The following is a 24,372-nucleotide window of genomic DNA, read 5'->3' as shown; positions in this document are numbered from 1 at the left end:
GACACCTCTGTTTTCCGGGGACAGTCCCAGGATTGGAAGTTTTGTCCCCGACTGGAGCTGGCCCTAAAACTGACCAACCCCCAAGCGCCGGAGAGATGAAAGTTACATGCTTTCTTTTGTTAAATAAATTGCTTCAGAAGTGGAAAAGGAACCTCAATTTGTAGATAAGTTAAAAAGGTTAACCGGGTTTTACCTCCAAAGTTGGTTGGAAATTAGCTGCATGGAGGCAACTTCGGGCCTTGGAGCAATAAAGGAGTCTCCCTCGTATCTATCTGTGGTTCAGACTGACCGGAAAGATCCGACCTGTCTGGACAGAGTTAGTATTCCAGGAGAACTGGTGCATTGTAATTCAGTGATTTCAAAGCAATCTGGGCACAATATACTTAATGTATTACTTAATTTGTCCCATAAATCTTAACGGGATTATGAATGATTTCTGTCAGATTCTGGAGTAAGTCTGGACTTTATTACATACAGTATTTGTCAGTGAATCACAAATCACAAAAAATCTGTTCACATTATCATAAAAGGTTGTTCCCACAAAACATCAAAATTGCTATTTTCACTTGCACGACATGTGTATAGAGCCGCACAGTCCTAGGATTCGAATTGCTATGTGTTTGCATCATATTATTTACAGTATAAAGTATAACAGATGCTCATAAGGGAAGTCTTTTTTTTTTCAGTCCTTAAATCCCACTCGCACCCAGACTAAGACAGCATCATCATTACAATCTTTAGGCATCTGGCCATCAAGCCTCCGTGAGTTATGGACATATTCCCTGGTCTCGCTGCTTTTAATTTATCTCCACTGCTATAAATTTTCATTAGCCCTCTGCCAGATTCCAGCGTGTCATGCTTTTGTCTGTCTCTGGGAATGTCGGCGGTGGCATTATCATTCACGGCGTAGTCATGGACTGGAGCCAAGAACTTGATTGGATCAAGAGTCACCGAACTTCCAGTTTTAATTGAATTGAGGTTGCTCTCTCCCCAGGAGTCTCCCAGTGGTCTATGGGTGGAAAATACTAATCAGAGAATTAAGATTATGCATTAGAACGTTAAGGGACATTAACTGGAGGGTTTAAGAGGAGTTTAATAGCCAGTGAAAGTCGATAAATCAAGTCTTATCCGTGACAGCATATCTGTATCTGCTATCCGCGCTCATAGTCGGAAGCTATGTGCCTTTGTTTCCGACTGACAGGAGAACCACACGCTGAGTAAGTGTTTATATCATGACATATAGTTGTAATGCTAAATACAAATCTATAGAAGCAGTCAGTTATGATCAGAAAAATGTATCTATCCGTCATGTCTGTCAAATGTTTTCCACTTCAGATTTCTCTTTGATATCCTGGGCTTTGCGTTGGGAATTGACAGTCAGGAAGGGAGTTTTGAGCTTTCAAAAGGCTGGCATCACACTCTGCCATGTTTCCCCCCCAACTGCTTGTCAGCTCAGAGGCAGATCATCTGACTAACTATCACAGTTAAAGCATGTTTTCCCCAAAGTGCCAGTGGAGAATTCTCAGAAGCCCAGTGGCTTGCATATCAAATGCTAACACTTCTTCTCTTGCTGCCCTCAACAAAAACACACAGGCGCACAAAAACATGCAGAAAAGACGACGGTTCACTGTTTTCTGAGGAGGGGGTAAAGGATCAGCACATAACCCAGTTTTCTTGAATGAATTATTTATTCACAAATTTTCTCTCTCTTTTTTTTTTTTGGTGCGTGTGTATGTGTGATTTGCTCATGCACCATTTTCTTTTATCCCACCAAACAATTAACGTATGACTGCTCTTATCTTCCTGGATTCTCACACTTCACAGACATCCGTGCTTTAATAGTTTCCTCAGAACACACCTCAAACAGATATAATAACCAGGCCAGAATCAAACGTCTGGCAGGCCTGCGTTTGCCTCAGCTCAGCTTGGAAGTGGTACTCTGCTCCTCTGCTGTGTATTAGAGAAGACCGAATGAGTCCTCATTTTGTGAGTGGCAACAGAAAAAAAAAAACAAAAAAAAAAACTTTTAAGTGCCAAGTTAGCATCGGAAGCTACAAAAGGCAGGAAATTCATGAACGCCAATTTGTTAGAAATATCTGAATGGTTTCAGGATACCAGGGTGGCCTGGCAAACTGGGAAACTGTCCCATGACCAGAATCAATCAATCAATCAAGCAGCACACAAACAAGCTTTATATGCAATCCAAAGTGCTTAACATTGTCGTGATGAAAGCAATAATTGAAAAAAATTGAGAGTAATGTGTAGTATTGGTGACAAGTATTCTATTTCTGGTGTGACTCAACATGTGTGCTGCTGCATCTGTTGTTTACCTAAAGGCTTCTTGACTAGAAAAAGACTGCATTACAGCAGCGCAGCCTCCTCGTAATAAAAAACAGGCGTCACTGTCTCTGTATCAGCCCGGGATAGAAGCGGCTACACCTTTGCAATTTTTCCGCGGTGATAAAAGGAAGACGGTCCATGTGTTCAATCCCTGCAAGAACCAAGGCTGTATCCATCAGCGTCATGTGTCATACTGAAGTGTCCTTGAGAGAGACAGCTAACCCCTACCTGCTCTCTCCACGGCCATCTTTCTGATCCTCAGCTAAAAGGTTAAACCATAATTCACACTTACACTCATGTGCTTTTGTCACCTGCTCTTCTAAAATGTGAACCACAGCCTGCTGACGACTTGGCAGAGCAGCTATCATCACAGAAACCTTGGATTTTTGCCATGTCTCTTAATCGGTGTTCTTAGTATAGCGACCGATTGTTTTTTGTTTTTTTTTTAAAGCTGCACTGGGAAATTTTACACATTGGCAGCTCAAAAATAGCAATGAAAGGTGACTGTTTGAAAACGGTTTGATCCTGAAACATGATGTCGTTAAACTGCACACTGGACACTCGTATTTTCCAACTTGGCTGTTCTTTTATCACTTGATACCAAAGGGAGTTAACGTGGTTGGGTCCAGCTTTCTCTGGACAGAGCGCTCGCTCGCCGCTGTTTGCCAGACAGTTTCTAATTTGCTTTTAAAGCTGCAATAATTGAAATTTTGAAATGAGACTGTTTACACTCAACTGCCAAAAACCATGGAATAAATTTATCACTGAATCTGGTTGGTGATGACAACCGTAAATTGTAGAAAAATAGGTGCAGGAGAATGTAATTTAGCAATGAAAAAGGAACAATATCTGCACTAAATTTATGCTCCCAAAGGTTATTTAACACAGCGCTTTGAGCATAACCAGGGTGTTAGGTAAAACTAGAGAAAGATGTTAGTTGTGGTCAAAATGTTGCATTAAAAAGCATTCGGGACCATAAATGTTTCCTTTTTCCCAACCATATAGATTCAATCATCCAATTACACACTGATTCCACATTATTTGTAAGGTGAATTTGAAGCGTCCTCACTTAAATCGACCCAAACAATTTTATTATTGCAACTTTAAGTTTTAATTCACCTCGCTCTGTGGATGGAGATGGTTTTCTGCCATAATCATAGACTGATCTAAAATCTTACCTGTGCAAATAGGGACAATCTGTAAAGTCTAAATTAGAAGAGGGACGCTTTTAACACATCATGACTTAGGACGGTAAGATGCAATGCATTTTTAAATAAAAAGTCTTGGTCTGTACCTCTTTAAATTCAGCAATTAGAGTCATTGTAACTGTAATTGAGATGTGAGGCATTTGATTTCCCCAACAGCCAGTATTTGTCTATCAAATATCTTCCTTGAGAAAAAACGCTGAAGCCACTTTCTCATTAAGTGCAAGTTACACTGCAAGGAAAATACCTGGTAAATTATGCAAAAATTGCTATGAATATTTCAGGTTTCCATTGTAATGCCCTTGACCTGTGTCACTAACTTGCCTGTTTTAGCACTTTCACTCATTTAACAGTGTCACAGTCTAAACTGTAATTGCTACCTGTTGAACAACACAAAAGACAAGAGAACTGGCAGACAGATGGATTGCTATGATGGTGCAATTAAAACAGATCCGTAATTACAGAGATTTTACAATTATGAATGCTGAATGTTGAAACGACTATTGTTTTCTGACAAAAATCTTGTCTGGATCTGTTAAGCAAAGAGAGATCCTCTCCTAGCTATAACCGGGCTGGACTCTGAAGCCGGGTTTTCTGTCTAACCTCAACATATTATTGTCTCATAGGAACATAGAAAAACTTCTTGAAATCCATTACATCTAAAAATATTCTCTATTCAGATATACTTTGACAGCAATTGACCATGGTCATTCTATCTCGCACCAGTTTGCCTGGACAAATTTGGTTCATGTTGATGTATGATTTAGCTTTTGAGTATCTATTGTATTCATTCGATGTCTGAGTGAGGGCAGGTATGAATAGAGTAGATGTTATGTGCAATATTCCTGTGTTTATTGAAAGGGCAGATGATTTGCAAGAGTTGTTTAGTGTATATTATTGTGTTACTGATGCATTCGGGTATTCAACCTCCACAGTCAAAAATCCCTGTGCCTTCAATAGTATCAATAACAACAAAAATACCTTGTCTTTTTTATTTTTTATATGATTTATATATCATTTGGCATGCAGTTTATAACAACCTTCTAGGTGAAAATATATCCAGAAAATAATAAGTGTGCATGAAAGATGGATCTCACTTAGTTGCAGCAATAAATCCAGCCTTAAAGGACTGCAGCAGTGATTATACTATGTGTTTAGTGTAATACCCACAAAGTGTATATACTTGATGTTTCCGCTAATCTTTTTCCAAAGCAAGCAATTATATTTTAGAACTTTGATATAATTTTTTCCCCATCTTTCCTCCAGCCATTAATTCAACTACCATATGAAAATTAACTTTCAGGGACTTCCAACTTTATTCACACCAGTAATCCAAATTGGGCTAAGTGAAACAGTCTCTTCACTGGAAAGTAGTCCCTGGGGAAACATTTGATTTACACAGCCAGCTATCAGTTATGTGGTTTATGAATGGTGATGACTTTGTTAGCTCCAGAAGCAGTGCAGTATAAGGTGGGTATTTCAAAAATTCATATTTAAACATCGAGGAATTTTGTTTATATGTTGTGAAATCATTAGGATCACCATATGATTTGCAATGTGGTTTGTTGACATGTACATTTTAGGTAAATTGTGGTAAATGGGCCAAAAGTTCAAAATCACCGCGTCGCTTACACTGCAACAAGTTGACCTCTGACCTCGAGCAATCTGGGTCTCCCCTTCACAGACATGCCCACCTTATGCCAACCCCATGCAGTTTGAGGCAAAAACCAAGCAGGTTATTGTATCAGGAAGAAATGTATTATTTTGGCCTGTTGTAAAATGGTGTATTTGTGCAGACTGGGGCCTAAACAGTCTTGGAGCTGCATGAACTGGGTTTTACTGGAAAGCTGAGACTCTTGTGGATCCAGCATGCCCCAACTGTATTTAGCCCCCATAGTAGCCATTTCACTTCAAAATCTGAAGTCACTGTATAAAATGACCTATAGTGACCTCTAGGATAATCACAGCCTCATGAAACTTTACAACCACAGACCGGAGAGTAAGGACATTCAGAGGACGTATGGCTTCCCGGGTATATTAACAATAAGAGTGCGTTTCTGAGTAATTTCCATAACAGAATGCACGGCATCCAAAAATCCAGTTCTAACAGTAATCTTCAAATGTGAAATGTTTTTGATGCCAAATCAAAGCATGTGTTTTTCTGTGTTGTTCCTCATGTTGCATCAAATCAAACAGTACAACCCAGAAATTGCTGCAACAACTTATGAGACATAATTAGCATGGGAATGGCCATCATATGCTTCCATCATAATGTCCTAACCCTTATACACTCTCAATACATAAATAAATAAATAGACGCTCATCTCAAATGAATCTTGCAGCTGTCATGTGATGTATACTCTTTCTATATGGGATCTACTGTTGACTTATTATCACCCCCTGAAGAGCCCTTGTCCCCCACAAAATGGGTACGTTAACATTAAAAATATCCATTGAATTCCAGTGCTCAGAATGAAACCAATCCTTCTCAGGTGAAAGGCAAAATTCAGACAACATGAAAATCCCTCTGCTGAAAAACCTCTCAAATTATTGCAAAATAAAAACCTCATAAACTGAATACAACGCTGTTTGTATGATTTGCACCGAAGGCACTGCATTCCATTGTGTCATCGTGATCTGAAGATTTAATACAGCTACTACCTGCTAAAATATTCATCCGTATGGTGAGTGGCCATTTAAACCACTGGGAGAAGTGAATTGCCCTGCCATTCCCCTAACCTAGGTAATCAGACTTAAATTGAAAATGTCCCGCTGCCGCCAATTTCTGTCCTCGTCTCAATATTCGCTCCCTCCCAGTATGGTGTCACATTTTCTAAGAAGCCCGACAGATAAGGTGGAAGTGATGTAAGTGGCTTATGGAAGTGATTTGAATTTCATGGCCCAATATCATTTAGGGTCAGTAATTGGGCAATATGTATTCTGCAGCTCTAAAAGGGAGGGCAATTCATACTTATTTGAGTGGGAAAGCACCAATGTCATAGGTGTGTGGCATCAAATATGGAGCCACACATGTTCCCATCAGCTAACATATTGCCATTTCTTTCAGACCAGGCCCTATTGTATGAGTCATGTCTGGGGAAATGAGTATGAAAGATTGAAACGTATCTCAAGGGACGAGAGGAGGGCTTGCAGCCTGAAACTCCCCGCAGGCCTGCGCATCCAAGGCTCGCAATATATTCCTGAAAGTATCTCGCTCCTGTTGCTAATGGAAACAGGTTACGGGAGTGGTTGAGGGTCCACGGGTCATTTAAGGGCATATTATTTTTTAAATTAATATCACATTCTTCGACAGCTTAACCGTTTCAAATAGCTCAGTGAGTGATGCATGTGTTAGTGATTCATCATTTCAGGGAACGCGCAATGCCGAACTATAACAGTAATGTTTGTGTGGGGTAAAGCTCATTTTAGCCACTTGGGATTAAGGAGATGGGAACGTTTCCAGGCATCTTGGCAGGGCCAGCGAGCTCCCCACCATGGGGGATTACTGAAATAAGAGATGAGGATGTCGTTGTGATGTTCTGGATGTTGTTACCCACTGGCGCTTAGCACAGTCTCGTCAGTCATATTTTGTGATTACCTCTGAGCTGCGCCCAATCATAATTAAGGTGATGACAGACCCACCCAAAGCCCCCGCTGATGATGCTGCGCTGTGGCGTTGGGAAAAAGGGCTGAGGAAGAGGGACCAAAAAAAAAAAAAAAAAAAACCCTGCTCAGAAATTGCAGGTAATTTTCAAAGGATGGTAAAAAGTATGTGGGAAACAATATGTTTGCTAAGATAGGGAGCTTTACCTCCCCAGACACTCCCAGGCTATTATTCACCGTACTCCGCCAATGAAAGGCAATTTGATGAGGCGAAAGGTGTAAGAAGCTGCCTGAGATGTGACCACTGAGTCTTCAGAGGGAATTGCTTCCTTTCCTTTTTCCTCCACCTGGCTAATCTTCTCCTTCTCCAGTCACCAATGGAGTTCATAGTTATTAAAACAGAATACAGGAGCGGCTGAACAGGCCGGAGTTTCCTGGTGAGTATACACTAATCTCAAGAGAATGGTTGCTGCAAGGGCAATGATATTACACAGACTATATTTCATACACCCGTGTATCACTTTTCGAAAGTCTGACCCTGTATTCTTTATTTCTGCTCAGCAATATGAATTCTGTATTACTTTGAAGACTGTAGCCAATGTTGTTGCTTAAAGGGGAGACATGAATTACAACTTTCTCTATGTCATATATGTTTCATATTACAAAACGAAACCAAATATATCTCTGTCAAATTGTCATTGTAAACAAATGAGACTGTGGGTGAGGCAAATTGTGAATTCTTTACTTAAAAAAAAGAGTCACACCCTTTCCTCACATTTGGGCAACACAAAACGTTTTCGGCTCCACAGCCTTCATCAGTGAAATGAATGGTAACCAGTCGTATGGTTGTGCTGGTGCTTCTCAAAATTAAAACAACATTTTCCAGGAGCCTCATTGCCTCCTGTCATAAAATGGATGTTGCCTCTAGTCCCCCTTCCCCATTTTCTGCCATCGTTGCTTGCCTGTTTGTTTTTCTGGGTGAGAATGAACATGTTGGATATGATTTTCCATCTGCCTTTCACTTGTTCCACCATCTGGCGTTGTAAGAAAGCTTCGGCTCTGTTTGCGGTAGAAGAATTCTTCCTGTTTTGTGCCACAAAGCAATGCCACTTTGTGCCATAAAGTAAATATAACTGATTTCCTGCTGAGTAAGACCCACATGAAGTAAAATACTGTGTGGAGAACAATACATGTAGCCATTCCTCTCAGTAGTAAAATCAATTATTTATTGATATAAAGATGCTATACCTTGAAAGACACGTTTTCTCTGTGTTTTTTGATGTTCCTTTGCTTGTTGTGTCCAGTGATGTACTAGTTCTAGTTTTTTTAGTCTACCTGCCTTACTGCATACTGATGCAAAGCTATTGTGTCCCAGTGTCCAGTTCCTTTGGTCATTTAAAAGATGCCAATCAGTTCTTTCAGTTTGTTCAGTTCTTGTTCCTCCTTGCAGCATTGCTACACCAGAAGTTTGGCATAATAGCATCTGAGCAGCCTGTATTTCATGCAGGGGTAAACATCCTTTAAGTCCCTCTCCATGCATCTGTTTGCATCTATTTTATATTAATACCGCAGCAGCCACTGCAGCTTGTTGTTTCTTGAATGTAAAGTAGAACAAAATAGGCATAATGTACTATGGAAATTGCATCAATCAAACAGTCAGCCTCTTGACTGTTCCATGCACCACATTACAAATAATTTCTTGACAACAAAGAAATAGGAGAGCATTAAACATTGTGCATATAGTGCAGAAAGACTGCTGTAAAAGAAAAAAAAAGACTCCTACAGTGGCAACATTTTTATTGAGAACATATCAAAAGAGCAGATAAACACACACAGACATCACAATTGGAAATAGGTTTGCCAGACCATAGTTATTGATTATCAAATGACACAATGCCTCATCTATAACTGTGGACAGGTCTAACCTTTCTTCCTTTGCCAGAGGGCTTTTTGATGAGGACATGTGCTGCATGATAATCTGTTTTCATTGGACTTTGCAGCACTGCCAAATCGTCTCCAGCCTCTTTTGGTCGCTGACTGCCACTGTGTGGTCATAAATATTTAACACAATTCTGCTGCAGTTCCATCTAAACTCCTTCACTTCACAAACAACGGGCTGGGGTTAGGTTTGATTCACGCATCCAACTTCTTACAAAATCTGTGATGCAACACAATACAGAGGCATTATAAAAAATGAATTAGCAAAATTATATCTGCATTTCACATCATTCCACATTGGCTTGCGGAAAGCTTGCTTTAATCATGATTTGATGGTCTCCGTCTTGCCATGAGAACAACCACCATCAAAGAAAAAGTCCAACTTGAATACATTAAAACTGAACCGTCATTGGCAGTATAACCCGTATTTCTGGGTGCACTTTGTTGTTTGGTGTTGCATCTTTGTTGCGGCTACGATAAAGTCTGACAGCAGAAAACTGCACTGTCCTTTATAACATCAATGGCGACCTTCAGGTTTTGATGTTACCCTCTCAGAAATAGCAGAGGAAGGACTTCTTTTTAGATTTGGTATTGTGCTGCAATATTGAACTGTCATACAGGGAGAAAAGCATCGCAGACGCAGAGACACAGTCATAAAAAGTGTTGTGAGTACAGGGCATGGCTGTGAACATGGGCCAGTGTTAATGAACTGGCTGGCTGGCTGAATGGCTTTATTTATAGGCCCATATGTCCACCTTTGATTGAAAGCATCACATTCACCTCTGTGCTCTGGAGGTTGTTGAAAGTCACTCTGGGGAGCACAGGAAATCAATAACTGAAGTAAAAGTAGATGAGGCAGGTTTAGAGTAAGTGCATATGCTTACTTTTGCTTCTCTTTTTAATGGTACACATTACCCGGGGGCGACATAGGCAGGACGCTTCGGTGGTGGGGCAGCCCGTAGACCGGACTCATGCCTGCAGGTCGGAAGCTCTCCAACTCACCAAACTGGCGCAGATGGAAGAGGAGGATGAGCTTTCGGGTCATGGTCCTGAGAGCTAGGAAGGCAGCCAGGATCTGGGCAAGCAGGAAGAGGAGGTAGAGGGAGTGGACGGCTCTCTCCAGGGGCAGGATAATAATTCCCTCATCGGTCAGGAAGAACAGCAACACTGGCAGCTGGAACATGAAGGACAGCAGCCAGAAGGCCGCCAGCTCTGGCACCTGATGACAGAGAGAGAGAGGGAGTGAAGGAGGGAGGGAGAGAGAGAGAGAGAGAGAGAGGGAGAGAGTTAGAGAGAGGATGCAAAGATTGAACAGTCAAGCACAAAATGGTTTACTTGTATCCACATGAATGCACACACACTCACACACCTACCCTCGCACACCTACTCAGCAACACACACATTTAGCGGACAGTTGTAGCCAAGAACTGATTGTTTACACACGCAGACGGAATGCTTAAGCAGCGACTTCCTCCGCTGCGTTATTCAGGAGACAAGCACACAAATGAGATCTGTCTCGCGGTTCAGAGAGGATGTTGGTTTGAATTACCTTTTCTCTAAGGTTGCCAATGTAACCCAAATAAAGTCGGGCCACTTCAATGATGGTGAGGAGGATCATCCCAGCTACGAGCAGAGCCTGGTAATATCCAGCCAGATAATAGAACTGGAAATAAAGTACACCGTCAGACATGCAGTACACAGCGGGATATGAAAACAATTTAAAATGTACATTTAAAAAAATACACTGCTGTCTGGTGAAGTGTACCCACTGAAAAACAAGTTGCCTAAAGTGTGCTTGTATTGCATAGCCATCTGCACTGTTGCATGACCCATGCATACATTTTCATTATTTGCAACAGTGGGCTTGAATAAATAGTGCTTCTTTTGTTTTCCGAGTGGTTAGCCTTTCCATCTTTTCCTGGTTTTTGCCTCTTTGGGAAACCTATGCCCCTTCCTGAACTCTGTCTTTCCAACACTTTTGTTTGCTTCTTTAAAAATATACCTTCGGTGGTAGTTCTCCCCAAAGTGCAGTTGCCATCATAAGTGAAGCTGCAGGCTTGGCTATGTATTATACATTATATCCTTTTCATAGAAATTTTGACAACTGGTTATATATCATTTGGAAAAATATCACCACATGAAGATGCATTATTCAATATGTCTAAAACATAAGAGATCCAAAGTACTGTAAAACAAGCAGGGATTTAGGTGATTTATTGTTGGTGAATTGTATTGTGTACTGTAGGTGTTGTTTTTTGTGAGACTATGTGCCATTTTGTTCAAATTAAATCTTGTTTTTGGAATGGAAGTCTTCAAAAAAGTTAATTAGCAACCAAACCAAACCAAACCAACCTTTAATTCCAACATGAAGACAGCAGAGAACCACCAGCAGGGAAAGTAAAACATGTTGAAGTACAGCAGCATCTGCAGGGGAAGGTGAGATACGAGCTCGTTGACCGCTGGAGGGGAACCAAGAGGAGAGCAAACACTCATTACTGACTTCAGTTCAGTTAAATTCAAGTCAAGTCAAAGAAGTTCAGTTCATTTTAAGACAAATCAATTCAAGTCAGTTCAGTTGAGCTTTATTGTACCTACATTATTCTCAAGCTTAAAAAAAAAAAAAAAAAAACTATTACAAAGTTATGAGAACAAGGATTTTAACAAGAAAACCAAATCACTTTTGTCACATTCTTGTGTATTCATGTTAGTAGATGGTAAAGTCAGCCGGTGAGTGACAAAAAAGTATGGCTACGTTTTGGTGCAATGTAATATTTCCAGTTTACTTTTCAGGTCTATGTTGCTTCGGTGCAATGTAGGCGATATAAATCATATAATACATTTCAATTTGCTCAGAATATAACAACTCACATATTTAGTTACATACTATATAGGCATAGTTATGTATTACAATTTGCTTAGTTATTATGTAAACATACTTATATTATGTGTATATATTGTATATGCTACATAAAGTATAGTGTAGTGTGATATCTATGGTATATTGTATATTCTATCCTACACTATAGAATACTATACAATTCTAAACTATATTATACTACTATATTATACTACATGGAATAGCATATAGTTATAACATAATTATAGCCATATATAGTTCTATGGTGACATACATTGTAAGTATAGTAAATATGTATTGCTATAGTCAGTAACAGTGTTTTGAAAGCAGTCTTGTTGAAAATTGAGTCAAAATATTTGGTACCGCATAACTAGAGAAGGTAGAACAGAGACTCGACAGTGTGTGTGGAGTCGATAACACACCGGATCTGTCATCCTGCTCCCTGGTGAAGTCAGAATCCGCCGTCCGGTTGTTGGTGAAGACAGAGCCTCCCACATAGGCCAGGCCCATCCGCAGGTTCTGGGGAACAGGGGAGTAAAAGACAGGCATTGTGGGTAAAGCTGCTGACCATGACCACAGAACGGTGCCAGGGACCGCTTCAGTCCGAGTCTGTGTTTCTGTTTCAGTGTCTTCCACTAATCCTTGTTGTCTGCAGACACAGAAATGCACAAATGCATGCACATACAGATAGACATGCGCTGACACAAACACACATACATGCACAGACAGTACACACACACACACACACTCTGGCAGACACTAGTGATAATCAGATTATAGGGAAGGAGGCAGGCTGAGGATTAGACTGCAAGAGGCATGGCAGTTAGTGGCCATTTATAAAGCTCAGCAAATTGTTGGTACTTTTTCAGCTAATAAGGAAAACAAAGTAATTCAAGATGCACTGAAGTCATAAAGGGGCTTAAAAAAAACAGAACAATGCATTCCATTAAAAAGAGAAAATTTTGCCCATTTTTTTTTGCCAAGACTAAATGTTCCCTCATACAGATCATATAAATTCAAGCATAATGCATGTTGTCTCTGTGTGCACAAATACTGTATGTTCATAACTCTAAATCATCATTCCAGCACTATCTGTCTGACATAATTTAACATTCAAGGTGAATAGCGGGTGAAGAAAATCAGGCACACTGCATGCATCAGTTCACTCAAATATTTATTAGGCAGTATTACAAGCTCTGCATCTTCAATTCCACTTTTCACCAGAGAGACACAGTAGTGGTTGAAACTCTGCACACTGCAGCCAGCCAGCAAGTCCTCAGACTGGGGCCGGGCTCATGGCTCTGGCCTTGGGGCCCCACTCGTCATTAATGTGACCGGGGTGCAGTGGCGGAGTGTGTCCACCAGGTGTCCTCACAGCTCGTCCCTGGGGGCACGCAGGGGATAATGCTGGAACTCCTCGGGCACCTCCTCCCCTTTCTGGGACCTCTTGTAGAAACCCAGTGAGTCCAGCAGGCTACTGATCCCGTCTGCTGTCATTTTCTTCACAGGGATGGTCTGACATGTGGGGAGGACACACACACACACACACACAAACACACACACAAACATGCATGCGCATTTAGACACATAGACAAAGACATTAACACATTACTTTAGCCTATACACAGACAGATGCAATGCACTGATTTAACTTGGGATTAGCTCAATTACAACTTATAAAAACAGTCTGCAAAGTTTGCCCTGAAATTTTGTTTTCTTTGCATACTTTTTTCATTTACTTGTACAGTAATGTTTTTTTTTTTTTTTTGTAAATGAATTTTCCATTTAAAGTGAAGTTTATTTGCATAGTGCTTAATCAGACTTGGAGTCTCAAAGGGCTTCTCAGCGCCCACATTATGAAACGCTGAGTGAAAACAACACCTCCCTAAGTTAAGAGTCTCAGCAAGAGCAAGGAAAAACTCCCAAGAAAATCTCATTATAGGGAAAAGGGTAAAAACCTTTTGTGGCAGGATGAGTTTACCATTCAGTCGGTATGATGGGTCACTCTAACCCCAAAATAATTTCATTAGTCTGGGTTTCAGTGGGGAGTTTTGGTGACATGTGATGGTCTAAATGCTGGTTCAGGGACTTTTCCACTCTGCCAAGAATAACTCTGGCGGACATATATCAAATACTTGCAAATGTGGAGAGTAAAAATAATAAAAACTGGATTAATTACAAAAGTATAGTAACAAGGCTTCAAAAATCCATATTGATCAAGCCCCAAATCAAACACGTGCTCGCTTTTCTTTAGTCACACTATTTCAAACACACTCTGTCTGTGTGTAACTTGGCGTCTGCCAGAGGATCTGATATCAGATACAGCAATCTTTAAACTTCCTACCTATCTTGACATCGTGTTCCCTAGATAAGCCTGTCTCTAAGCAGCTGGGTAAAAGATGTCAAAAAAGTGGGGGAAAAAAAAGAAAAAAAAAACTTGCTTTCACATCTCACCTGAACGACCTCATCCTTTTCATTATAGAGTATCAGACGGGGTTTCTTCTCCTCCGATGAATCATATTCCAAGTTGTGGCTGCAGAGGAAAGGAGGATCAAGGGGAACAACAGCTCGGCAGTGTTGCAGAGAATAAGCCACATCCATATCTTTCCCTATTTTTAAACAAACGTCATTCAAGTTGATTTCAACACAGACGTGCAGCTTGGAGGAGCAGCGGTTTGGAAACTTTTTGGTGCTTTGAGGCGCTGAATGAGCTGGCACTGGATTTGGCAACTTGCTAGGAACAATGTTGCTTTTTTCTCTCTCTCTCTCTCCATTTTTTTTTTTTTTTTTTTTTATCTGGAGGTCATGAGAAAATCCAAGGCGTTTTTGAATGGGTCACGGCTTAACAAAACACTGAGGAGAATGGAACAGCATAAGGATACTATAATGCCCATCGCTCCATGAGAAAATGTTGGAGCTCGGGCATTTTCTTTATGCCTCATCCAGCCACACTGGGAGCCTATGGGGACAACAGCAGACAGTTGTTAAAACAGCATGACAAAAGGCATTCTCTATGGTTCATTTTTCGTGTGATCAAAGGTACCAGAAATAGGTTTCAAGTTTTACAAGTGAGCAAACTCAGACCTTACAACACAGCGTCTATTCCTCATTTTAATTAATTCTAGTACGCTTGTATTATATTAATTTGGCCCTATAAACTGTTGGTGAGGTTCTGCTGCCCTTGTATGACTGTATTCACTCCATAACCCTTTGTCAGTGTGTCATATTTTATATATACACGGTGATTAAAGGGATTTTGGTTTTATGCTGATGTATGTCGCCCATTTCATACTCACCATCAGTTTTCCCCTGGCTATAACTGGCTTCTGTTCAGCCGCTGTGTCGTTGACATTTTCCGACGCCCTGGCACAGAGCGTGAGCGTGAGCACCAAGAAGGCCCACATTTTATGATAAATTAGTGTCCTTTTGTCTGTCGTGTCCTTTCTCCAGCGTTATTACCAAGAGCATGTACCCTTTAATCCATCTGGACAATTTCTCAGGCTGGACAAGCCCATGAGACACTCCAGCAGGGGGGGGAGGCAGCACCCACCTGTATTATATTTGACACCATTTCTTCTTTGTTTTGGCTTTTAAATCATGCTTGATAATCACTGCAATGGGTTTCTTTGTAGACATTTGTTGTAAGTCTGCTCTTTTTAATTTGATCTTGAATGCAGGGCTGATTTTGTTTTTTCGAAACCCCCACACACCTGTGTAACTTCATAGTTTCTTCCACATCAGATGTTAATGTAAAGGTCCACGCAAACCTCTGAGCATCTGTGCCCTTATCACTTTTTCCCATAAGAGAGGAGGTGCTCGCCGGCCAGTAAGAGTCAGCCACATTTTCAGACCTGCTAAATGCCAAATATCACCCTTACTGGGCTTAGTATGATAGACTTCTATGGGAAATACTACTGCTGCTACTACTGCTGCTGCTACTAATACTAATACTAATTTAAAAACAAAAAATACAGTTCAAGTTCCCCTCATAAATAAATAAATACTTAGTTAATGCATGAGAATGAAGGTGCAAATCCATTGTGTATGAAAAAAGTTAGACCTTATGACGACTCAACACATTTGCTCTGTGTTTACACCCTGCAAGAGGAAAACATCTCTGTTCTCCAAGTCTAATAAACTCATGTATTCTGCAAAGCAAATATATTAGGTCACCACAAGAGGGCGGTGACACCCACATGTACGTTTCCTGGCAGATTGGCGGGTAAAATGTACTTCCAAATCCCAGCCACAGACAATTATGTTTCCAACAAAAATAAACCATTCCTGACTGGAATGCTGAAGCAAAACCATCTTTCTCTTTCTATCTTTTCCAGACACGGAGCCCTGAAGCCCAGACTCTCGCGCTCGGCATGTGCAGCTCGAGATGATGTGTCAAATGGCAGTAAAGCAGTCCCCATTTTAACAGGGTTTCCTCCCCTTGGCAGCCGTCGTAAATCTGCGGCCCTGTACACTTCTCCCTTTTGGATAGGAGCTTTATTTTTGCGTCTTTATTTGTGTTTTAAAGTCCCGGCCGTGTTTCTCACAATGTACGGTTGGGCCTTGCCAGAGGTCTGAAGGAGCAGATTCACGCTTCATTTGTTGATTTGTTTCAAATCACAGGTTTGTGGAAGGGGATGGAGAGAGTAAAACTCAGAGAGACAGAAATAGAGAAACAGAGAGACAGAGAGAGAGAGGCGAAAACACAGTGAGAAATGGGGGTGGGGTGATCTCGGTATGGTCTGCAGGCTCCTGTATGTGTGGATGCATACCATATTTGTGTGCAATTATGGTGTGTGTTCCAGCTTATATCACATGTTCCTTGCCAAGAGGAGATGTTCTTATTAATATTCTGCTGACCAAGGGGAAAATACACAGTGATGTTAAACTGGAGCACTGCAGAATAGAGACGTGGCTGATGAACATAATATGGATTTATACAATTCATATTGAGCAACTGTTTCCAGTAGGATTTTACACAAATTGCAACGCTTGCAGCTGGCAAAAGATCAAACGTTAACACACCTCGGTGTAATCCTGCCTCCTTCAGAGAGCTTATTATAAAGACACGCACACTTCCTGCTCCTCCAAAAGGAGCGGATGCAGCTTCTTAACCAGGGTGCCGTGTGTGTGTGTGTGTGTGTGTGTGTGCGCGCTCGTGTGTTTGTGCATGTCTGTGCACTGAATACACACTGTGTGAGTCTAAACATTTCTGTGTGAGTGTGTATGTTCCTCTTTGTTTTTGTATCTACTCCCATGTGACAGTGTGTGACTGTGCACATTGCTTTGGATGTATGTGTACGTGTGTGTGTGTGTGTGTGTGTGTGTAAATGTGTGCGTGTACACTGTGCATGTTTGTCTGTGTGTGAACATGGTTTTAAGTGTGACTGGCAAACACGACTCTTTGTGTGAGTGTGTGAGTACGCTATGTGTGTGTGTGTGCGTGTGTGTGTGTGTATGATGTGTGCATCTATTTGTCTGTGCTCTCATGAGTGTGTGCGTTCATTTGTGTATTTCAGTGTGGGTTAGAGGACTAAGGAGAGGGTGAGACTGTGTGAGGCTCTAATGTATACACACTCATTTGTGTGTGTGCGTGCATGCATGTGTGTGTGTGTGTGTGTGTGTGTGTGTGTGTGTGTGTGTGCTCAACTCTATCTGTCTGGACCCTCAGGGCTACTGGAGGGAAGCCTGCTGCCTGTCTGCCTGCTGTAGTTAAGTCTGCCCATAAAGAAAAGAGGCAGTGTGGAGGGAAAAGAAGGCCATGTGGAGGGTTCAACCAACAACAATATAATGCTGATGAGTGTGTTTGACCTGTGTACTGTATACTGAATGGATATAACCTGCCTAAAGGTTTAGGTTCAAGGCTTAAGTCTGTATCATCCCCAGTGGGACAATCGGTGTGCGGAGTGTCCAACACAGCACATAAAATAGCCTTAACCAGGATAAAAACATCATAAATAAAACAGGTACGGCCTGTGAACTTGCTGGTTTAATGGTGAGAAACTGTCTTTTGAAGTGCTTCGATGTGAAGTTTTACTTTGTTCTGTCCTTTTGTGAATTCAACTTTGTATTTCGACTTCTGCAGCTTTTAATGTTTGTCATGGTGCTGCTCTCTTGGCGAAGTCAGCCTTGAAAAAGCTATTCTTAATCCGAGTGGGACAGATCAGGTCAAAAAACAAAAAAGCACAATAAATAAAGTGATGGAAAGGGGAATGAAGTGGAAAGTCTACTTGTAACAGTTAGTGTAGGCAAGTTTACAGCACATCGAGTAAATGAGAACTTTAATCTGTTTGATTTAGCTTGCGGCTGCTTGAACCATTGACCTAAAGTCCTGAAGTGGCTAAAAACTTCCCCACACACGCTCGTGCAGTGTGTATTACACTTGCATAAGGGCTTGGCTGAGGAACTGCCTTGTATTGTATCAAAGAGAAATGTTTGCTGAGTGCAAGTGATCTTGTTTGCAATGCTAAAAATATTTTAGAGGCTGTAGATCACAGTGATGTTGGCTTTTCCCAAAGATGAGCATTGAATTCTGCATATCTGAGTACATGAACACCTACATGAGGAGATGTTATATTGAAGGTTGCACCACAAACAAAATTGCCAAAGGTTTTTTATTTAGTGAGGAGCCCATACGCTCATCTGACAAAAAAAAAAAAAAAAAAAGTAATCTGATGGTTAAAGCCTTCATGGGTCTCATCATTGGCCTGATTCACTGATAAATTATATGCTTATTTCACATTTTTTGACAGCTGGGTCTGAAGGTTCTCACTTTAACCAGCCCTTTGCAATTTTAGATATTGCATCTTTGAGATCTGAGTGTTAAAATGCATTGTCATTTCATGGTCAACAGAGTGTAATCTCTCCATTCAGCAGCTCGTGTTGAATTTCACAAAACTGTGCAATAGTATAGGTTTAGCAGCTATGACACTTTAGCTTTACTTTAGCAGCATTTAATGTTCATAATGTTAAATGATGTTTCTGTAAATGCAATATACTGGAATCACATCTAACGTATGTTGATATATACCTGACCATCTGACCATTTATGAATTAGGTTAATAGCTACATTTCGAAGGTACAATTAATGTGAACTAGGTCATGTACTGTATATATGTTATATGTTATATGTTTTTGTTTTTATTTTGCAGATTGGTGTGAGTTGTTTTTGGTTGTTGTTTGTGTCTTGTTGTGTGGTGTGTTTTTTTTGTAATATACTGTAATGTAAAGATAATTGTGTTGGGTGTGGACTCCAGGAAGAATAGCAATGGCCTTAGCCAAAGCTAATGGAGATCCAAATAAAGATAAAGATAATCAATAACATTTTATTTAAACAGTACCCAGTATTTCCTCTTTTGTTTCTTCATTAGCAGTTTCTGTAAGAAGAGTGATTCAGCCTAAACCCAGTTCATGACAACTTTTACAGCTGCTCTTCTGTGTTAAAAAAAAAAAAAAAAAAGGAAGGTCCTTCACACTGCTCTTGCTCGTACATTTGCTCTTCTAAAAAACCCTGTGTCTGGTCTTTCCTGAGAAAAATACCCTAACACACAGGAAGTCATGTGGTTTGTTTGGAATAAATAGAAAAAGAATTGGGTAGTCAGCATGAGCAGTGAAACTCAAACTCCTTCGACAGAAATTCCAAGGAAAAAAGATGTCACTGAACTCGCCAGAATGTTTGATTGACAGGCGATCTCTGGGAATTGCAGTGCAAAAACACCACGGCGATGACTGCAAATTGAAAGTGGAAAAAAAAAAAAAAAAGCAGGATTTCATGGACTATCACATTAACATATGTGGATGAAGGTGTTTTAAAAAATACATTAATAAGTTTTGCTTCGCTATGACAAATCTGGGACAGCGGTGATAAATGATGAATGCACTGCGCTCATTCTCTTGTGGCCAAGCGGTTGAGTCGACTATCCCTCAACCACACAAATGTGGATTCAAGCCCTGTGTTGGCACGCATCCACCCTGCTGAAGTGTCTTTGAGCAAGTCACGGTTTCCTAACAGGCTGTGGACTGCTGCTCTGCCGCTGACCCTGCCCTCTGTCCTCCCTGGAGGGGGGCGGGGGTCAAAGGAGAATTTCCCCACGGAGGTGAAAAAAGTATCGCGTTGTTCGCACAGCAACAAACACCACACTCATGTCCTCCGTGTACCCACGCCAGAACTGCGTCAGTGTTTATGATTTAGCAACAAGAACACCCTTGCAAGACTACAGCAGCGACAACTTGGCACTTTGCTGCATCTGCACGAAATGTAGGTCAAGTAGGAACAATTTCACTGGTGCGGAGTTCAGTGTTTACATATTTAAATGGCGAGCGGGATAAGGTGGTAGGTAGGCTTGGTGGTGACATCATGGCGGATGTGGGAGAGGGCTGGCATGGAGGTGGGTGGGGTGGGGGTGCTGTGTGGAGTGTAGGGGGTTTGCAGTGATGGATGTCCAGTTGCTGACCACATCAGAGGAGCCGGGGGGCAAGCAGACGGCAACCACCGCTCCCCTCCCTCTAATCTCAGCCTGGATAATCAGAAACACATGGCTCCCCATAATGGCTCCAGTGTTGTCCTGTGCAGCAGAACAGAGCTGCGAGGGTCATGCACACCCCGGCACACATGCAGTGGCTGGTGATATATGTTTGCACAGCGAACCGACACATGCATGCCAAAGCTTTGCATGGGCATACTGAGGTTCATTTGCAAACACACATATCTCCAGTCGTTTGGGGTCAAAATTTGGGATTCTGGGATTTCTCTTGTTTTTGCAGATGAACCTCTGAGGCTGATTTTTATTAATTAAAATATGCAGATGCTGTGGGGCTCCTTGCACTGCCGAATGATCTGGCTGACTATGCGGAGTATTTTAAGTCACAGTATTTTAAAGTAGTTAATAACCGCCGAAACTGGTGTGAGTGGAAGTGCTTTAAAAATCAATGTTGGGAAAAGCAAGGCGATGACTATCAAACAGAAGGCTCGCTTTTATTACGCTGCCACTAGAAGTAATGCATGGAGAAACTGTTTAAAATGGAAGCAGTTTTAAATATCCTGGCATAATTTTAGACGGTTATTTAATCTTTGATGAGAGCTGTGATTTTTATTCATAAAAGTGGTGGCAGGGGACACTGGGAATAAAGAAACTGTATAATTTTAAGGTATGAATATTTCACTCAGTGTAAGTGTGCTGTGGCTTCAGTGAAGTGTTGCAACTCACAGATAGAGAATATGCATTATCACATATGAATTTTTTTTATGACTTTGACCCTACTTTAACATAAATTTAAGGGAATGTTGTTGTCCAGGGAGTTAACTAATACAACAAGGACCTTGACGGGCATGATTTTATGATTATGTCTTTCATGGTTGGTCTCTCCATGTACAACAAATACAGAGCACACACATCCCAAAAAACTTTAATCTAGGTGCTAATATCCAACTCTATTGACTTGTTTTGACACATTTCATGGTTTGCCCTTGTATTAATTTTAGCTGATTGTGTTTGGCTGCATTGTGTCTGTTTTAATAAACTGGAATGTGAAATTTGAATTTAATTGTTTTGAGTCAACCAATCGATCATATAATATGCTGTAAATTACCTTAATAATAATAATTTGTATTTTTAGCTATTAATACATTTTCAAAGCGAGTTCTGTATACTGACTATTCCGGTGTATTGTGATGCAAATTGTATCTTGACACATGTATTATGATACATATTGTATTGCATGGGTATACAGTAACCATGCAGGCCTAATGCACATGCAGTCCAGACATCCACAGCAGTTCCTTCACCTTGCTGCGAGGTCACTATCAGAGGCCGGGGTCTGTGGAGGGGAGAGAAAGCGTAACGTCTCACAGAGTTATCTGCAGATAAGGAGGGTGTGAATAATCATGACCTTGCCCCGTAGTCACAACGATGCGATAACGCAAGTCTGATGTGGTCTGAAAAACAGGGGAAAACCCACAGGCCAAAGGCGAGCAACTCTGCACCGACATGTGTTTCTGTGACCGATCTTGGCACGGACGGGGAGTGAAAGTTTGCGTCTCAAACAACAAAGCTGTTGTAAGCTAGGTCGGTCACAGACAGGACTGATTGTGGGGACAGTTGGGGTTCAGTGCACAAAAACATAAGCGCTCTGCTTATTTTCCTTGGGTTTGGACAGATGCATTCAGTCTTGTGATCATTTTCCATCCCAATATCTGGAATAACGCCGCAGTTTTCTCTCCGCCGCTCCAGGTTGGAGAGAGAGTGAAAGAGAGAGAGAGAGAGGGAGGAAAAAAAAAACTTTGGGTCAGCCTCTGGAATTATGTGAAAATTGAAACCTCGAGCCACACTATGAAGTCTGAAGTCCCAGTTTACTGCACAGATAGCGGATGGATGGGTGTGTGAGGGAAGTAAGGGCTGGGGGAAGGGAGAAGAGGAAGAAGGAGTGAATGAGGGAAAGAGACCAAAAGTGAGGGCTGTAGAAAAAAAAAAACAAGTGAGAGAGAAAGAGAAAAGATTTAGTAAGCCATAATCTTAGAAAGAGAGAGGAAAAAACTAAAGAACTAAAGAAAGAATGAAGGAAAGAAAGAAAGAAAGACAGAAAAAGGAGGCCAAAAGACAGAAAAGACAGCATCTGCAGCTGACTGATCTGCTTTCTATTAGTCGTCCAAATCCTCTCCCCTAATACACCCGTTCCATAGAATTATGCTGACAAAGGGGGAAAAATCCAGGGCAATTTTAAGTCCCAGACAACTGTTTGCACACCCCTTCATCTCCAAAAAAAAAAAAAAAGAAAGAAAAAAAAAAACCCTCTGAATACAGAGAAAGTGACTGTGGCTTCATTACATCTCTGGCGATTCACATTCAAATCGTACTTTCACATTTATAAGACTAGTCAAGACGAAACGTAATGACTGTGAGCACGGGTCCTCCAGCGGTACTGGGACTGAATCGCCTTCTGCTTCGATACTGACACTTCAGTCTGGCTCCAACAACTTGGTGACAACGCAGATGAAGGCAACGTGGGTTGATCTGAGGTGAACGCTGGCTTACTTTGTCTGTCGCATACGTAAGTCGGCCAAACTTGACAGTAACAACAAATCTGAGCCGGCGCAGCCCTGATGCAGCTTATCATTCAAGAGCTGAGCCTCCTTTAGCTTCAGCGGAGCCGCTCTTTTGACCCAGTTACAGCACATCACCAGCTCGTCTTGCTGGGAGGTCAGGCTATAGTGTGGTTGTCCTTAACTAGTGCATTAAGAGGGGGCCTCTTTTAGCTCGGTGCCATTACGAGGGAGTTTCGGGCCTAAATAATGACAGTCTTAAATCATAGAGTGAGTAGATGTCACTGGAAATCTATAAACACACATTTGATGCTGGCTCTATTTCCCCCTTCTGGTTGCGCACTGACCTCAGTCCTCGGCGGTTTTGGCCCAAGAAAAGCAGCAGCTCCATTTCCAGTAAATGTCATTTCATAGTTACTGCATTTCCACAGGGCTGAAAAACAGCGTTTAACGTGTAAGGAGGACTGCAATTAGACAGTGTTTCTCGCAGACAGCGTGTCGACAGGGATAAGAGACGAAAACAGCTTTCTCGAATCTCCGCTGGCTGCGTCTGATGCAATGCAGCAGCCAGGGAAATGACTGCATTTTAGGAAATCATACTGAAACAACCGCACGTTGGTGTCAGACGGTTAAATCGTCGATCGTTTCGAACGCCGCACCAAAAAAGCAAATATCCAAGTGAGACTGTCACAAGCTCAGATCCTCTGTTGTGTTGGACGTGCGAAAAGCTGTTTTTCAAGAAATAAACTGTGCAGCTGATGAAACTGATCATTTCAGCGACAGGCTTGCAGAACAAATATAGCCTGGGGGATTCTGCTGTGGAAAAAATGCCACTCTGCGACCACATGAATTGCTGCCTTTGTTTCTTGAGCATATCTGTGCATGCATGCTAATATCAACTGCTTTAACACTGAACGCAATCTTACAAAATTGCACCCCAAACGAAGAGAAGTTAACCTATTATCCTCAACTTACAAGGGCACCAAAAAACGGCGCTCGACTCTGGCCACAGTTAAATTAATATTTTCAACCCCCTTTCAAGTGTAACTCTACTCCACTTTCTTTCTGCTTTGCGTTGCAGAAAATATTTGTCTTTTTTCCCCCTCACTCATAAATTTCTCTCTTCCTCTCCTTGCAGGGGCTGAAATGGCTACCAGATGTGGCTCCAATCTGTTCCCGTTGTCATAGCAACGCAGGGATCGCAATAGGTTTTCTGAGTCCAGGGCTTTTGGCTGACTCATAAGGGGCTGAGTTTTAAAGCCTAGCTGTTTCTATAGACTTGGCACTCCGTGGGCATCCCAGCTCCAAGTCATGTTTAGACTGGCAGCCGACATGTCATTGAACCCCCTTCCCACACTCCTAACTCTGACTTTTTGACCACCCTTTCAGTTATC

At 41.4% G+C, this 24,372-nt stretch overlaps 2 protein-coding genes across 2 annotated transcripts; both read right to left on the bottom strand.

Moving 5' to 3' along the window:
- Positions 1–8,909: 8,909 nt before the first annotated feature.
- LOC115365272 (transmembrane protein 17A) lies at positions 8,910–12,674 on the bottom strand. Its single transcript, XM_030060192.1, has 4 exons — positions 12,366–12,674; positions 11,439–11,545; positions 10,636–10,749; positions 8,910–10,305 (listed from the first exon to the last, which is right to left on the bottom strand). Exons 1-4 carry the CDS (start codon positions 12,490–12,492, stop codon positions 9,985–9,987), a joined length of 669 nt encoding a protein of 222 aa, XP_029916052.1. The 5' UTR covers positions 12,493–12,674; the 3' UTR covers positions 8,910–9,984.
- Positions 12,675–13,135: 461 nt separating this feature from the next.
- On the bottom strand, positions 13,136–15,347 carry selenoe (selenoprotein e). The gene is made up of 4 exons (XM_030060198.1): positions 15,240–15,347; positions 14,826–14,902; positions 14,398–14,476; positions 13,136–13,458 (listed from the first exon to the last, which is right to left on the bottom strand). The coding sequence occupies exons 1-4, from the start codon at positions 15,345–15,347 to the stop codon at positions 13,315–13,317; spliced, it is 408 nt and encodes a 135-aa protein (XP_029916058.1). The 3' UTR covers positions 13,136–13,314.
- Between the last annotated feature and the right edge of the window lie 9,025 nt (positions 15,348–24,372).

Source organism: Myripristis murdjan, chromosome 9, assembly GCF_902150065.1.
Source record: "Myripristis murdjan chromosome 9, fMyrMur1.1, whole genome shotgun sequence".
Taxonomy (NCBI): Eukaryota; Metazoa; Chordata; class Actinopteri; order Holocentriformes; family Holocentridae; genus Myripristis; species Myripristis murdjan.
This window is presented reverse-complemented; position numbering and strand designations above follow the sequence as displayed.

Bases quoted from the DNA above. Each gene is read 5' to 3' on its own strand.
- LOC115365272 (XM_030060192.1), bottom strand. From the start codon at position 12,492: ATGCCTGTCTTTTACTCCCCTGTTCCCCAGAACCTGCGGATGGGCCTG. The intron at 11,546-12,365 runs GTGTGTTATCGA...GTTCCCCTCCAG, and splicing joins GGAGCAGGATGACAGATCCG to CGGTCAACGAGCTCGTATCT. The intron at 10,306-10,635 runs GTAATTCAAACC...CTCTGTCATCAG, and splicing joins TTGGCAACCTTAGAGAAAAG to GTGCCAGAGCTGGCGGCCTT.